This window comes from Hippopotamus amphibius, chromosome 9 (assembly GCF_030028045.1).
Source record: "Hippopotamus amphibius kiboko isolate mHipAmp2 chromosome 9, mHipAmp2.hap2, whole genome shotgun sequence".
Taxonomy (NCBI): Eukaryota; Metazoa; Chordata; class Mammalia; order Artiodactyla; family Hippopotamidae; genus Hippopotamus; species Hippopotamus amphibius.
The window spans coordinates 2,995,872-3,009,511 of record NC_080194.1 but is presented as its reverse complement, the minus strand read 5'-3'; the positions used below and the strand labels follow the sequence as shown (position 1 = coordinate 3,009,511).

At 55.4% G+C, this 13,640-nt stretch overlaps 1 protein-coding gene across 4 annotated transcripts in view; it reads left to right on the top strand.

The window, feature by feature from the left end:
- The first annotated feature begins 1,303 nt into the window (after positions 1-1,303).
- Positions 1,304-13,640, top strand: part of PRDM11 (PR/SET domain 11) — a 51,102-nt gene continuing 38,765 nt past the window's right edge. For 2 of the 4 annotated variants that reach the window (XM_057750899.1, XM_057750902.1), the window contains exons 1-4: positions 2,168-2,347; positions 2,951-3,075; positions 3,439-3,542; positions 4,131-4,393. In XM_057750899.1, the coding sequence (XP_057606882.1) occupies positions 2,957-3,075; positions 3,439-3,542; positions 4,131-4,393 (486 nt within the window). In that variant the 5' untranslated portion in view covers positions 2,168-2,347; positions 2,951-2,956. Of the gene's footprint in view, positions 1,409-1,746; positions 1,795-2,167; positions 2,348-2,950; positions 3,076-3,438; positions 3,543-4,130; positions 4,394-13,640 lie in introns of those variants that run through there. The other 2 variants (XM_057750901.1, XM_057750900.1) reach the window with 2 other exon arrangements.

The window sequence follows — 13,640 nt, the reverse complement described above, 5'->3', positions numbered from 1 at the left end:
CAGGTGCCATGAGGAAAGGGACATGGGGCTACAGAGGGTATTAGGGAGGGGGGCCAGTGAGTGCTGAAGGATGGGTAGGAGTTTTCCAGGTGTGTTGCAGGTGGAGTACACAGAAGGTTCACAGCCCACCCCCACCCCCCACCCCCCGCGGTGGGGTGGAGCATGGCATACATGTGGAGCCCGGGGAGTGCAGAGGAGCTAGAACAGGAGAGCTCAATGTAAAATGGTCCCAAGGGGTCAGTTCCTCATATGGCACCAGAGTTTGCAAACGATTGACTTACAATAAGTCCAATCCAATGGAGAGAATTCAAAGCCACTCCTTAATGATGTCACACCTACCCACCTGCCTGACGGGCTTTCTTTTCTTCAGTGGGTGTATGGAGACGGTGCCTAGCTCCCTAGCTCGCTCCAAACTCTTCTCTGTGCATTTAATACAGCAGCGTCTGTGATAGAATCTAACACTTGCCACATCTTCCCGATGAAGAAATGGGAGCACAGAGACGTTCGATAACCTGCTGTCTTGGTCAGCTCAGGCTGTCACAGCAAAATGCCACACACTGGGTGGCTTAAGCAGCAGACATTTATTTCTCACAGTTCAGGATGCTGGGAAGTCCAACATCAAGGTGCTGGCCAATTTGGTTCCTTGTGAAGGCTCTCTTCCTGGCTTGCAGCCTGTTGCCTTCCCACTGTCCTCACCTGGTTGGGGGTGGGGGGGGGGGTAGGGACTCTGGGGTCTCTTCCCCTTCTTAAAGGGCACCAGCCCTATTAGATTAGGGCCGCATCCTTATAACCACATTTAACCTTTTCACCGCCTCACAGGCCCCCTCTCCAAATACAGGCACCCTGGGGCTTAGGGCATCAATATAGGAGATTGGGGGAGGGGGGAGGGGCACACACAAACTTTCAGTGCTAAACACCTGCTCCGGGTCACACAGCCAATCACTGGGGTATGAACACTGGCAGGGGGCTCTGGGGGCCCAGGCTCCCACCCTCCAGGCGAACTGCCTCAGGATGTGTGTGTGTGAATGCTGTCCACCCAGCGGAGGAGCGCTGCTCAGGGCAGGGGTGTTCAGTGACCCTTTACAAAGCCGTTGGGTCCTGCCCCCACTTGGCAGCTGGACCTGCGGGCGGAGTCCTGGACCCACCCGAGGCTGATTCAGGTGATCCTTCTGCAAGAAGACTGGGCTGAGGGTGTGGCATGGAAGGGAACCAGTCCCGGAGCAAAACGCTTATGTGTGGGGGGTCCTCCTGTTTCCAATTTACTCGGGCTCCAGGGCGGACTTCACCGGGAACGGCCTGTGTGACCGTGGGCGAGTCACTTGACGTCTTCCAGCCCTGGGCTCCCGCCGCCCTGACGGCTGGCTGGGGGCCCCTCGCAGACGCGGCGCCCGCAGCCCCGGCCCCGCAGGTGGGGAAGGGGCGGGCCGGCGGCGCGGGGCCCGGAGGGCGCGCGGCGGGCGGCGGGGCCCAGCCTCCCCGGCGCGATCAGCCCCAGCGGCCGCCCGCGCGGCGCCCCCCGGCCGGCGTGGGGGCCGAGCCCCGCGGGAGGGGCTGCACTGCCCCCCCCCCCCCCGGGCGGGCCCCCCGCCGCCGCCGCCGCCGCCGCCGCCGCGCCCGAGCCCGCTTCCTCCCGCTCCCCGCGCGCCCCCCTCGCGGCCGCCAGCCAACTGCGTGCCCCCGGGGCCGGCAAGAAGCCACATGCCCCCGCAAGGAATGCCGGGCCTGGCGGGCGGGGGGCGGGCGCCGGGCAGGGCCGGGCCGGGCCGGGCCGGGCCGGGAGCGCCCGCCGGGAAGGTGGGTGAGAGGCAGGGGGCGGCCCGCGCCCTCCCCGGCCCCCCGCGCCGCCCTCGCGCCCGGCCCGCTGCGCCGCGCGGGCCCGATCGCCGGGTCCCACACGTCCGCCGCCGGGACGGCCCGCGCGGGCTCCGGGGCCGGGGGTCCGGGGCGGGGGTGGGGGGTGGGGGGGGTCCCGGGGGGGTCGGGGCGGGGGGCCGAGGCGGGGCGGCTCCGGCCCGCCCCCGCCCCCGCCCCCGCCGCGCGCCCCCCGGCCCCCCGCCGCTCGGCGCAGGGGGCCGGCCGTCACGTCTGCCCACACCCCTCCCGCGGCCGGCGGCTCGGGGGCCCCGGTGGGGAGCAGGGGGCTGATTAGCCGAGGCGCAGGGGTGTGGCCAGCGGGGCCCCGCGTAGTGAGTCACACGCGCCGCTCGCCCAGTCCCGGGGCCGAGCGCGCTCCCCGCCCGCGCCGGCTGCGCGCTGTCCTGGCCCGAAGAGTGTCCCCGGGCTTGGCATGAGGACCCTGGGGTGCCGAGGGAGGGGCTGAAGGCCGGCGCGGTGGTGCAGGAGGGCGGTAAGCTGCGGGCGAGGGAGGCTGCCCTGGAGAGAGCTGGGTGGGGCTTGGAGTCAGGGCCGGCCCCCACGGGGACCCCCGGGCCCCGCCTGTACCTGCTCCGAGCTGGCAGGGCCAGCCGGGCTGCATTCCCTGGCAGCCCCTGGGCGAGAGGGGCTGTGCGGCCGGGCGCTCAGGGCCCGTGTCGTCTGCCTGCCCCCTTCGGCCCGAGCCCAACTTGAGTGGAGTGGATCCCTCCCCAGCTCCCCACTGCAGAGTTTTGTGCCCAGGCCCCTGTGGGTCCCTCATACCCTGTGCCCTTTGATCTTGGGATCCAGGCTGTGCTTCCCAGCCCTGCCTCCTGGCCTGAGCCACTCCCGGCCCCTGACCCCATGGGGCTGGTGGCTCCAGTCGTCCCCAGGACCAGCCCGGGATAGAAATGGCATTTCCTCTTGGCCGGGCTACAGCTGTTTTTGTTGTCTGTGTTCTCAAGCGCTTCCTCTGGGGATGGCAGGGAGGGTAACCAGACTCCAGGGGACCCCCGCTTGCCCTCTCCGCCACTCACCCCTCTTCCCCTGTCTCTTTGATCCTTTTCCTGTGCCGGTCCCGCCTTCGCGTCCCCAGGACAGAATGACTGAGACCATGAAGGAGTGCTTGGCGCAGACCAAGGCGGCCGTGGGGGAGATGGTGACGGTGGTGAAGACAGAGGTCTGCTCACCGCTCCGCGACCAGGAGTATGGCCAACCCTGGTGAGGCCCCAGTGTGGGGACAGGCGAGGGAGAAGGGGGGCATCGCTGGGCTGGGCTCACGGGAGACTCTGGGAAGATATCCCACGCTTTACACATCTTCCGTACCCTGCTCTGGGCAACTCCTAGGACCAGGGTTGAGCACAGGCCCTAGAAAAACCCAAGCGGTGGCCCAAGAAGGCCTCAGCTCAAGCCTCAGGACGCCTGTCTTTCCACCACCCGCTGCACCGAACGAGCAGGCTGCCTGGGGTTCCTCCACCTGCCCCACATCCCCGTGGCCTCCTGACCAAGTCCTCAGCTTATCTGCCCGCCAGCCTCTCACTCTGGTCGCTTTGTGCTTTCTCTGCTGGTGCCTGTCCTGGCCAGCTCTAGGAGACCAGACCCGTCCGCCATGGAAGTGGAGCCCAGGAAGCTGAAGGGGAAGCGTGACCTCATCATGCCCAAAAGCTTCCAGCAAGTGGACTTCTGGTGTAAGTGCAGCTGGGGGCTGTTCCTGGCCACGCCGCGCACCCTTCACCCCCCACCCCGTCTCTGCTTAGGAAGTTTGCAGTCAGGATACTGAAGGTAGACACTCACCTATTATGTACCAGACACAGGTCCAGGCCTCAGTTCATCCTCACCGTTAGCCACTGAGGTGTCTACTGTTTGGTCCCACTTTCCAGGGGAGGACACTGGGGCTTGGTGAGGGTTAAGCACCCCTGCCTCAGGTCCCGCAGCTCACAGATGCCCAGCTGTAATTCAAACCCAGACCCATCTGACTCCAGGCATGATCTTTCTTCCATTTTTTCAAATTTGAAACAGAGGGAGCTACTGGCTTCCTTGGTGTTGGCACGTGTGTTCCTTGAGTCCTCAGGGAGGGGAATGGGTTATTGCTACTGAAGACTCGGGGGCTTGTGGCCGGCTGGGGTGGAGCCAGGGTTGGGACTCCTGAGTCCCATGCTGTGTGCTTTCCACTGGCCTACACTGTCCTCAGGGTAGGCTTCCCATCAGCCCCTCAGCCACCTCATCGGGGTCCTACCTCCCAACTGAGGCTCTCTTTCCTCTTTCCATCCCTCCAGTCTGCGAGTCCTGCCAGGAGTACTTTGTGGATGAGTGCCCGAACCACGGTCCCCCGGTGTTTGTGTCCGACACGCCGGTGCCCGTGGGCATCCCAGACCGGGCGGCCCTCACCATCCCCCAGGGCATGGAGGTGGTCAAGGAAGCCAGTGGGGAGAATGACGTGCGTTGCATAAATGAGGTCATCCCCAAGGGCCACATCTTCGGCCCCTATGAGGGGCAGATCTCCACCCAGGACAAATCAGCTGGCTTCTTCTCGTGGCTGGTGAGTGTCTCCCGGGCTGTGCCTCGGAAAAGGGTGCCACGAGCATGGAAGGAAACCAGCAGGGGGCGCCATCGGCTGGCCCAGCCTGGCCCCAGAGCTTTTCTCCATCACTCCTGGACACGTGGATGATGGATCTTGCTGTCCCCTTGCCCCTGAGACCCTTGGCGGCCAAGGGCCATGGAGAGGAGCCCCATCTGGCAGTAGTCAGCACAGTCAGTGGTGGGGCAGTTTCCCCACAAATCCTCACGTGTGTGTCTGGCGGGCCATTCTATGACATTTATGAAGCGTTTACCCAAGCCCTCTGCTGGAGTGGGTGACCTGGAACTGGGGGCTGTGAAGATGCAGAGCGTGACATTCAGCTAAAAAAGCAGTAATATCCAGAGCTAGAGGTAAAGCCTCCAAGACAGGCACGGTCCCTGCCCTCAGGGAGTGGACCGTCTGGTGGGGAGAACAGGCAGTGAACAAACACATGCACGTGTGACCGTTGCTACTGAAGGGAGGAAACAGGACACTCTGGGTACACGGGGAGGTGGCATTGTTTGCAGTGCTCTGGAATCTGGGGCCTGGAGCCTGAGTTCATCATGTCAGCCAGGTTTGCTAGTTACTATCTAACGCGACCTTGGACGAGTCATTGAACCTCTCTGTGCCGGGTAATCATAGCTGATGGTGAGGCTGAAATGAGTCGGTGCTGCGCAGTTCTTAGAACCATGGTTGCCTTTAGCAAGCACGCAGTCAATATCAGCCGTTGTTGTTGTTCTTGGCCTGCCTGAGGGGTTTGGGCAAGTTTCCCCCTGGTCCGAGACTTGAAGAATGAGTAGCAGGTAGTAGAAAGGGGATGGGAAACTGCTCCATGTAGACGGAACAGCTGAGAGAGGGGAACCCAGACAAGTCCGGTGTGGAGGCAGCAGCGAGCCTGAGAGGCAGGGCAGGAGAGGGAGGCGGGGCCAGATCAAGTGTGTTTCATAGGCCGTGACAAGCGCAGCCTCCACACTGCGGGCCGGGGAAGCCTTCGGAACACGTCAAGCAGAGGTGTGACTTGGTGGGTTGCAGAATGGAGAACTGGGATTCTAGGTAAAAGGCTGGGGTGAGAGTTCACATAGGGAAAGATGGTGGCTTAAGCTCAGGTGCTACAGGTGGGCACATTTGAGAGAGATTTACGGGGGGAGAATCCCCAAGATTTGTTGATGGACAGGATGTGAAGGTAAGGAAGAGGTATTTTCAGATTCAAAAAGGGATTATGAAAGATGACTTTCAGGCAATCAAACTTGAATGGAGACGGGGGACGTGGGACAAACAGAGAAAGCGGGCGGGGGGGTAGGAAGATGATTCATTAATCATTAAATAAACAGTTCTTGAGGGTCTCCTTTGTGACAAGCACTGGGCTGGCTCTGGGGACACAGTGGTGGACCAGATCAGACATCAGTCCTGCCCACATAGAGTTTGCTGTGGGGAAGATGGAAGGAATTAAAGAATAAGTATCAATAAATGTAACATTGTGACTCTGAAAGGCAATGGAGAGATGGTGAGGCTAGGAAAAAAGTGATCACCCAAGGGATTTGGTGTAGCCAGAAGTCAGGGAAGGCTTCCTAATAGTTGAGCTGTGACTCAAGGAAGAGAACTCCCACCAGGTGATCATTGGTGAGGGGGTCAGGATGGATAGAATAGCATGAGCAAAGGTCCTGTGGCAGAAGACAGCATAGAACATATGTGTGAGCAGCTGGGAGGTCAGTGTGCCTGGAGTGCAGCGAACACGGGGCCTGGAAGAGACGGAGGCCTGGTCATGTAGGGCCTAGTGGGCCAAACTGGGACTTTCATTCTCTATTCTAAGAACAATGGGACGCTTTCATTTATGTTTTGAAAGGATGACTTAGCCTGCAGGCTGGAGAACTGATGCAGTAGAGGCATTGGTCAAGAATGGACGTCTGCACCCCAGTCAGAGGGCTGTGGTCGTTCTCTGCGTCGGTGATGGTGGAGGCTTAGGCTAGGGTGGGGCAGAGACATGGAGACAAGTGAACTGGTTTGTGAACTATTTCAGAGATGAAAGAGATTTGACTTGGGAAGAGACTGATTGGCCCAAGTAAGGCAGAGGGAAGTGTCAAGAACCACTCCTGCAGTGTTCTCCTCCCTACAGGTCAGGAATGGTGCCTTCCTGTGAGAAATGGGGGCTGCCAGGAGGGGACTGGGTTGAGGGAAAGATCCTGATTTTGGTTTTGGACTTGTTGAGTTTGGAGTGATGTCAAGATATCCAAGTGGTGATATCAACGAGACAGTTTTATATATATGGATTCAGGGGGAGGAAAGGCATTCTGGAGATGTCACTTCAGGAGTCACCTGTGCATCGGTGGTCAGTGGGGCCAAAGGGCTGGAGGACAGCCCCCGGGGAGAACAGGCAGAGTGAGAGCTGGAGCGGCCTAAGGACTAAGCTTTGAGGAGCTTCAGCAGTGAGTAGTCCCGGGGGGAGCTCGACCCTGCAGGGGAGACAGAGCACGAGCAGCCTGAGAGGTGGGAAGGCCAGAATGTCCAGCAGTGTCCAGCTCTACTGAGAAGCCAAGCAAGAGAAGGGCTCACGTGTATCCACTGGATTTAGTGCCAGGGAAGTCACCGGAGACTTTCGCAGGAACTGTCACTATAAAACAGTGGTTTTCAACCCCGGGGCAATTTATAACCCCTGCCCCCTCTCTGGGATAGTTGGAAATGTCTGGAGACATTTTTGGCCATCATAACTTAAGATGGGGGTATGCTACTGGCATCTAAAAGTAAGAGGCCAGGGATGCTGCTAAACCTTTTATAGTACACAGAACAGCCTCCTACAAGGGAGAAAAAAGTGATCTGGCCTCAACTGTCAGCAGTACCAGGGTTGAGAAATCCTGCAGAAGAGTAATGAGATGGGAACCTCATTAGAGTGGGGGTGACTGCTGTAGTCATTTCTCAGAAGTCTGATTAGAAATAAGAAGTGGAGGGACTTCCTAGGTGGCACACTGGTTAAGAATCTGCCTGCCAATACAGGGGACACGGGCTCAATCCCTGCTCCAGGAAGATCCCACATGCCGTGGAACAACTGAGCCCTTGCACCACAACTACTGAGCCTGTTCTCTAGAGCCCGTGAGCCACACGTATTGAGCCCATGTGCTGCAACTACTCAAGCCCACGCACCTAGAGCCCGTGCTCTACAACAAGAGAAGCCACTGCAATGAGGAGCCTGTGCACCGCAACGAAGAGTAGCCCCCACTCACCACAACTAGAGAAAGCCCGTGTGCAGCAACGAAGACCCAATGCAGCCAATAAACAAACAAACAAACAAATAAATAAATTTATAAAGAAATAAGTGGAGGTGAGAGACAGGAAGGGTGATGGTTGAGGGAAGACTGGGGTCAAGGGAGTTTGTTAATGAGACGTTAACTTCCTTAAAAAACCCAATGGAGGGAGTCCTGCTGAAGAAATGCTTGAATATACAGTGGAGATAAGGCAAGGTGGGTAAGCTTTTATATTACCTGAGAAGGTTCACGTGGAAACATCAGCTATGCAAAGGAGGTGGGTTAACATTTGTTCTGTCCCTGGAGGGATATCCTAGCAATTTGGAGCAGATGAAGGGAGATAAGTGCAGTAGGCCAAATAACAGCTCTCCAAAGATGGCCATGTCCCGATCCCTGGAACCTGGGAATGTCTTATCTTATGTGGTAAAAGGGACTTTGCACATGTGATCGAGTTAAGAATCTTGAGATGGAGAAAGTATCTTGGGTTATTGGCGTGGGTCCAGTGCAGTTGCAAGCGTCTTTATAAGAAGGAAGCAGGAGAGTCAGAGTCCGAAAGAAAAGACTGGAAGATGCCATGCCACTGGCCTTGAAGATGGGGAAGGAGCCAGGAGCCAAGGGATGCAAGCAGCCCCCAGAAGCTAGAAAAGGCCAGGAAACGGATTCTTCCCTCAGGCCTCCTGAAAAATCTCAGCGCTGCCGACACCTTGATTTTAGGATTCCTTACTTCCAGAAAAGTGAGACAATACATTTGTGTTGTTTGAAGCCACTGTGTTTGTGGTCGCTTGTGATAGCAGTAGTAGGACAGGAATCCAGTGGGCTTCTGTGTTTGGGGGGGACGTCTGCTAAAGTGTGCGGAGAGGTGGAGAGAGGGGGCCTGAGACTGAGGAGAAGGCGAGTTCAGGTTGGGGTGGGTAGAGCCGGAGGCGCCCACGAGATGCCCAGGTGGAGCTGTCCCGGGGCACATCGGGTGTGTGTGAGTCTGCAGCCGAGGGCAGGTGCCTGGGTATCGGGGATGGGGGTGGGAACCAAGTACATAAATGTATGCAGCTGAAGTCCTGGGAAGGATGGGCGGCGGGGTCCGTGCTGCAGAGGGCGAGAAGCTTGAGGAGCGAGAGCCCGGTGGCGCAGGCAGCACACAGGTCTGGTGTCCTTGGCAGGGGCACTTTCACAGCTGGAAGCCACATTGCTGTGCACTGAGGTGTGAGTGGAGGTGAGGAGGAGGAGCCAGCCAGGGTGATCGGCTTGTTTTCAAAGTCTGGCTGCTCATTTAGCAATTATTATATGCCAGGTGTTTACCACACTCTCCCTCAAAACAGTCCTGCAGGTGGGGGTGGCTGCCCTTCTCGTTCAGATGAGGGAACCTGGACTGAAGAGGTTAAGTAAAGCAGCCCCAACTCCTGTAGCTACGACCTGGCAGACCTTGGGTTCCTTCAAAGACAGTGTCCCTCCATGATGCCCGGGGCTTTAAGGAGCTCCTCGGTGGGGAGACGTGCCTGAGGAGGAGGAGCAGTGAACGTGGTTACATGTCCAGGTTCCATCCAGCCTCAGACACAGAGCAACCCCCCTGCCCTGGGCCCTGGCAGGAAGTTCTGGAGGTAACAGAAATGCATGAAGTTTGCTCTCTGTTCTTGCAGAGCCTGTGGTCCAGCCACAGGGAGCGGGGGCCGAGATAGATGAGAGGAGAGGAGGCCAGTTCCCAGCGCAGAGTGTTGCTGGTGACTGTGGTGCTGCAGTAGGCTCTGGGGGCGGGGACAAGGGGAGTTGTTTTTGGCTGGGTGAATTGGGGATGGGTATTGAAGGATGGGTAGAAATTCAGCAGAGGAGGCTGATGCCTTCTCAACCTGTGGGAAAGTCTCAGGGGAAAAAAATCTAGTGTCTTGCCCAGGAAAGGGCTAGTAGGATCCCCTTCTTTCCCACCAGAGTCTACCCCTTGGGACAGCCTAGCCTGGCAAGCTTGGGGTCTCTGAAGCAGGCAGCTTCCCCAGGTTCATGGCCTGGCATGGGTCTGGGGTCCGGAGAAAAGGGAGAATAGGAAGCCCTGGAGTTAGCAGCCTGGTCCTAGACCAGCTCCCCTGTCAAGAGTGGGTGTGGCCCACCGTTCAGGGGTGGGGCCAGAAGCAGCAGTGTTGCTTCCTTGGAGGTTCTTTCCAAGGGCCCCTGATCTGTGGCATGCACATGGGTGCTGACGGTGTGGCTGGAGGTCTCAGAACCTCATGGAGGCTTGGACCTTTGTGATGCAGAGAAGTAAGAGGCATCGAAGGCCTGGAGAGATGTGCAAAATGGCTCAAGCAGTGCCCGTGCGTGCGTGAGTGTGTATGTGTGTGTCTTTCTGTTTGTCCTCAGCTGAGGCCTCAGTTGGGGCAAAGCAAGAATGAGGAACAGCTCTGCCTGCTCAGACGATGGGTTGGCTGAATGGTGGGAGGGGGGGAAAGGTGGGCTGAACCACGGCCCTGATTTTGGACCAGCATCTGGAAACTCCACATCCTAAATAAACTGCATTTATTTGTCAAATCCTGTCCCAAAGCCATAGTTGATCTTGTCTGTTCTTGACCTTCTGCCTGCCTTGCAAAGCTCTGGCCCCCATCCAACACAACACATTTCCTTCCGTACCTCAATGTGCAGTCTCCTCCGGTAGAAACGATGGTGGTGCTATAAGGATAAGCATGGCCGTTATGATTGCTGAGCGCCTACTGTGTGTGTGGGTCTGTACTCGCACTTCACGGCATGATCTCATTTGATCCTAGTGATGCCCCTGTGAAGCAGGTATTGTTCTATCCATTGCACAGCTGAGAAAACTGAGGCCTGGAGAGGGTGAATTATTCTGCACAAAGCTAAACAGCTAGTGAGGAGCTGAGCTGGGATTCAAACCTGGGCAGTTTGACTTTAGAACCTACCCTTTCATTCCGCCTCCTGGTCCTCTCCAGCTTCCTTACTTGTCGGGCCTAATCCTACCTCCTGGCCTTGGTTGACTCTGTCCACTCATCCTTCCTGCCCAGTGCAGGGTCCCTCCCCATCTCCCCTCAGCCTGGAGGAAAGCTCGTCCCGCTGCATACAGCGTGATGCAGGGACAGGGCCTGGGTGTAGATGAGCCAAATGGCCATTTCCACTTTGCATCTCTCCTTCATGGGCCTAGCCTCCTCGGAAGGAGCTTTGCTCTCACCTCTGACTGCCAAGCTTGCCAGGCTGCTCTCAGACACTGCAGGCCCGAGAGGGTGCTGCAGGCCTGAGGTGCTTGAGGAGTGCCAGGCAGCCATGTGGTCTGGTAAAAGGCAGAAGAAAGAGAAGGCCCGCATAGGGTTTCTATTTAAGTTTTTCACTAAGACTCAGTCTGGTTCCAGAAGGGATTTAAGGCAGCCTAGCAGGATATATAAAATATAACATGATAGCATATTAAAACTGGGAGAGTGAGAAGAAAGCAAAACAAGGGTGGAGACCCTAAATGAAGCCAGGAATGAGGCTAAAAATGTACACCGTAGTGACCTGTGTGTGCACTTTCAGCTCTAGAGGGTCCAAATCTGGCAGCCACTGGGAAAAGGCAAGCCCGCTCAGCTACCAGTGCTTTCTGTCCATGCTGTGAGAAGTCCCAGGTGACTCCCAAGGCGGGCTGCTTTTCTGGGTAGGATGGGAGATTTCCCAGGGCTCGTGATAAAGAGGACACTGTGTGGTGGGATTGCTCCCCCACTGTCAGCCAGCCTCTCCGCCTGCCAGACTCCTACTGTTCTGGGGAGAAGCAGACGTGAAATGGGGTTTCAGTGTTTTCCATTTCAGCTTCCATCGTAAAAATGGAGATTTATTTGAAAACTCGAAACTGGATGTGCAGAGGCACACGACACACCCTCCAGAACAGTGTCTGAAAAACCCCGAGTGGCTGGGATAGATGAAGTGTGAGCAGATGGTTGCAATGGTGCAAGATGTCAGGCGGAGCGGGCAGGTCTGACTGAACTGGGGGAGGGGCTCAGAGAAGAGCAAGGGGCTGGTCCAGGAAGGAGAGGAGGACCATTTGAAACAGGTTGGGCTTTTGTGTGTGTGAGAGTCTGAGCAGGTACGTTTCATGCTTATTTGTTAATTTCTATTAACTCTTTATTCTGAAAATTTCAAACTCTACAAAAATATAATAGGAAGATCAATAGCCACTCACCCTACATACAGATTCACTTGCTGCTAACATTTTATAATAATTGCTTCAGTCTATGTATGTGTACCTACAGGCATGTGCGTGTGTGGGCAGGAGTGCACACACACACACAGACATTCTTTTTTTGCTTGTTTTTTCTGAACTGTTCAAGCTATAGTTGCAGACACCATCAGGCTTCGTGGGCCATGCAGCATCCGTCACTGCTGCCCAGCTCTGCTGTCGTAACGTGAAAGCAGCCACCGACAGCACATGAATGAATGAGTGTTGCTGAGCTCCAATAAAACTTTATTTATAAACGCCATGTGACTTTCATATAACGTCAAATGAAATGTGAATTTCACATAAGTTTTGAAAATCAAACAAAGGAAATAATATGGAAAAAATTTCAGTTATTAAAACAAACAAGCAAAACCATGCTTAGCACACAGGCTGTATAAAAACAGATGAGACTTGGTGTACCTCAAAAACTGGTACAAGAGTGTAATGCAATTATATTCCAATAAAAAAAAAAAGAAAAAAAACAAACAAACAGATGAGGGGCCGGATTTGACCTGCCGGCAGTAGTTTGCTGACCCCTGTCCTATCTAATCACACTGTAATTACTATATTCAGCAAATTTAACCATGGATACAGTACTGTCTCAACTACAGTTCATATTCAGATTTTCCCAATTGCCCTGAGTAACGGCCTTGATAGTGCCCCCCACCCTCCCCATTCAGGACCCACTCAAGCATCACACATTGCATTTACTTGTCACGTCTCATTAGTCTCCTTTATTCTAGAACAGTTGCCCTGCGCTGTGTTTTCTCTTTCACGATGTTGCTCCTTTGGAAGAGTTCAGGACAGTTGTTTGCAGGACGTTCTGCAGTTTAGACTTGCCTGATTGTTTCCTCACGATAGATTCAGATTATAGATTTTTGGCACAGAGGATGTTGTGTCTTTCTCACCGCAGATAGCAGGAGCACGGGATGGCCGTTTGTCTTGTCTTTAACCCAGTGCTTTTAGCAACTATTGATGATTCTTGCCTGTATCCATTATGTTTCATGGTTTAAAATGATTTGTAACCGTTTATGACCTGACATTCTACACTTATGACTTGACATTCTTCTGCTAAAAAAACAAAAAAGCTCTCCACTTTCTCCCCCACCCCATCCCTTAAAGTTACTTTTAGTATCAGTACGGACTCATGGATTCTTTTCTTTCGTGTTCTAGTCCATTCCTGTCATTATTCATTTTGAGCTGTAAATTGCCCTAGATTTGGCCAGCAGGAGCCCATTCAGACTGGCTTCTTGACCTTCTTTTAGTACTTCCTTACTTTCTGGTACAGAGAAGTTTTTTTTTTCTTTTTCTTTTTCTTTTTGTCACGCCGTGCGACATGCATGATCTTTAGTTCCACGACCAGGGATCGAACCCGTACCCCCTGTAGTGGAAGCGAGGAGTCTTAACCATTGGACTGCCAGGGAATTCCCAAAGAAGATGTACTAGCCATCTCTTAGCAGCTCTAATTTGTTTTAGTGAGAAATGGTATTTAGAAACCAAATCTCTGGGCACTAAGTGTACGCATTGCTCCCGGGTTGTCCTTGCTTCTACGCCTGAACTAGGTTTTGAGGGATGAGTTGAAGTGAGTGGCCAACAGAGTCAGGAACTAAAGGAGCATGGAATCCCAAGTAGTGGGCGCAGCCTGTATGGAGGCCCGGGGGCCCATGTGAGATGTTGAGGTGGGGAATGGTAACAGGGTATAGCAGAGGTGCAGGGTGTGCTTAGAAGGAAAAGTGGAAGATTATGCTAGGAAAAAAGTTGCCTTGCTCGTGTTCTAAGATGTTATGGATCTTAAAACACTGTTGATCCACTATCAGCT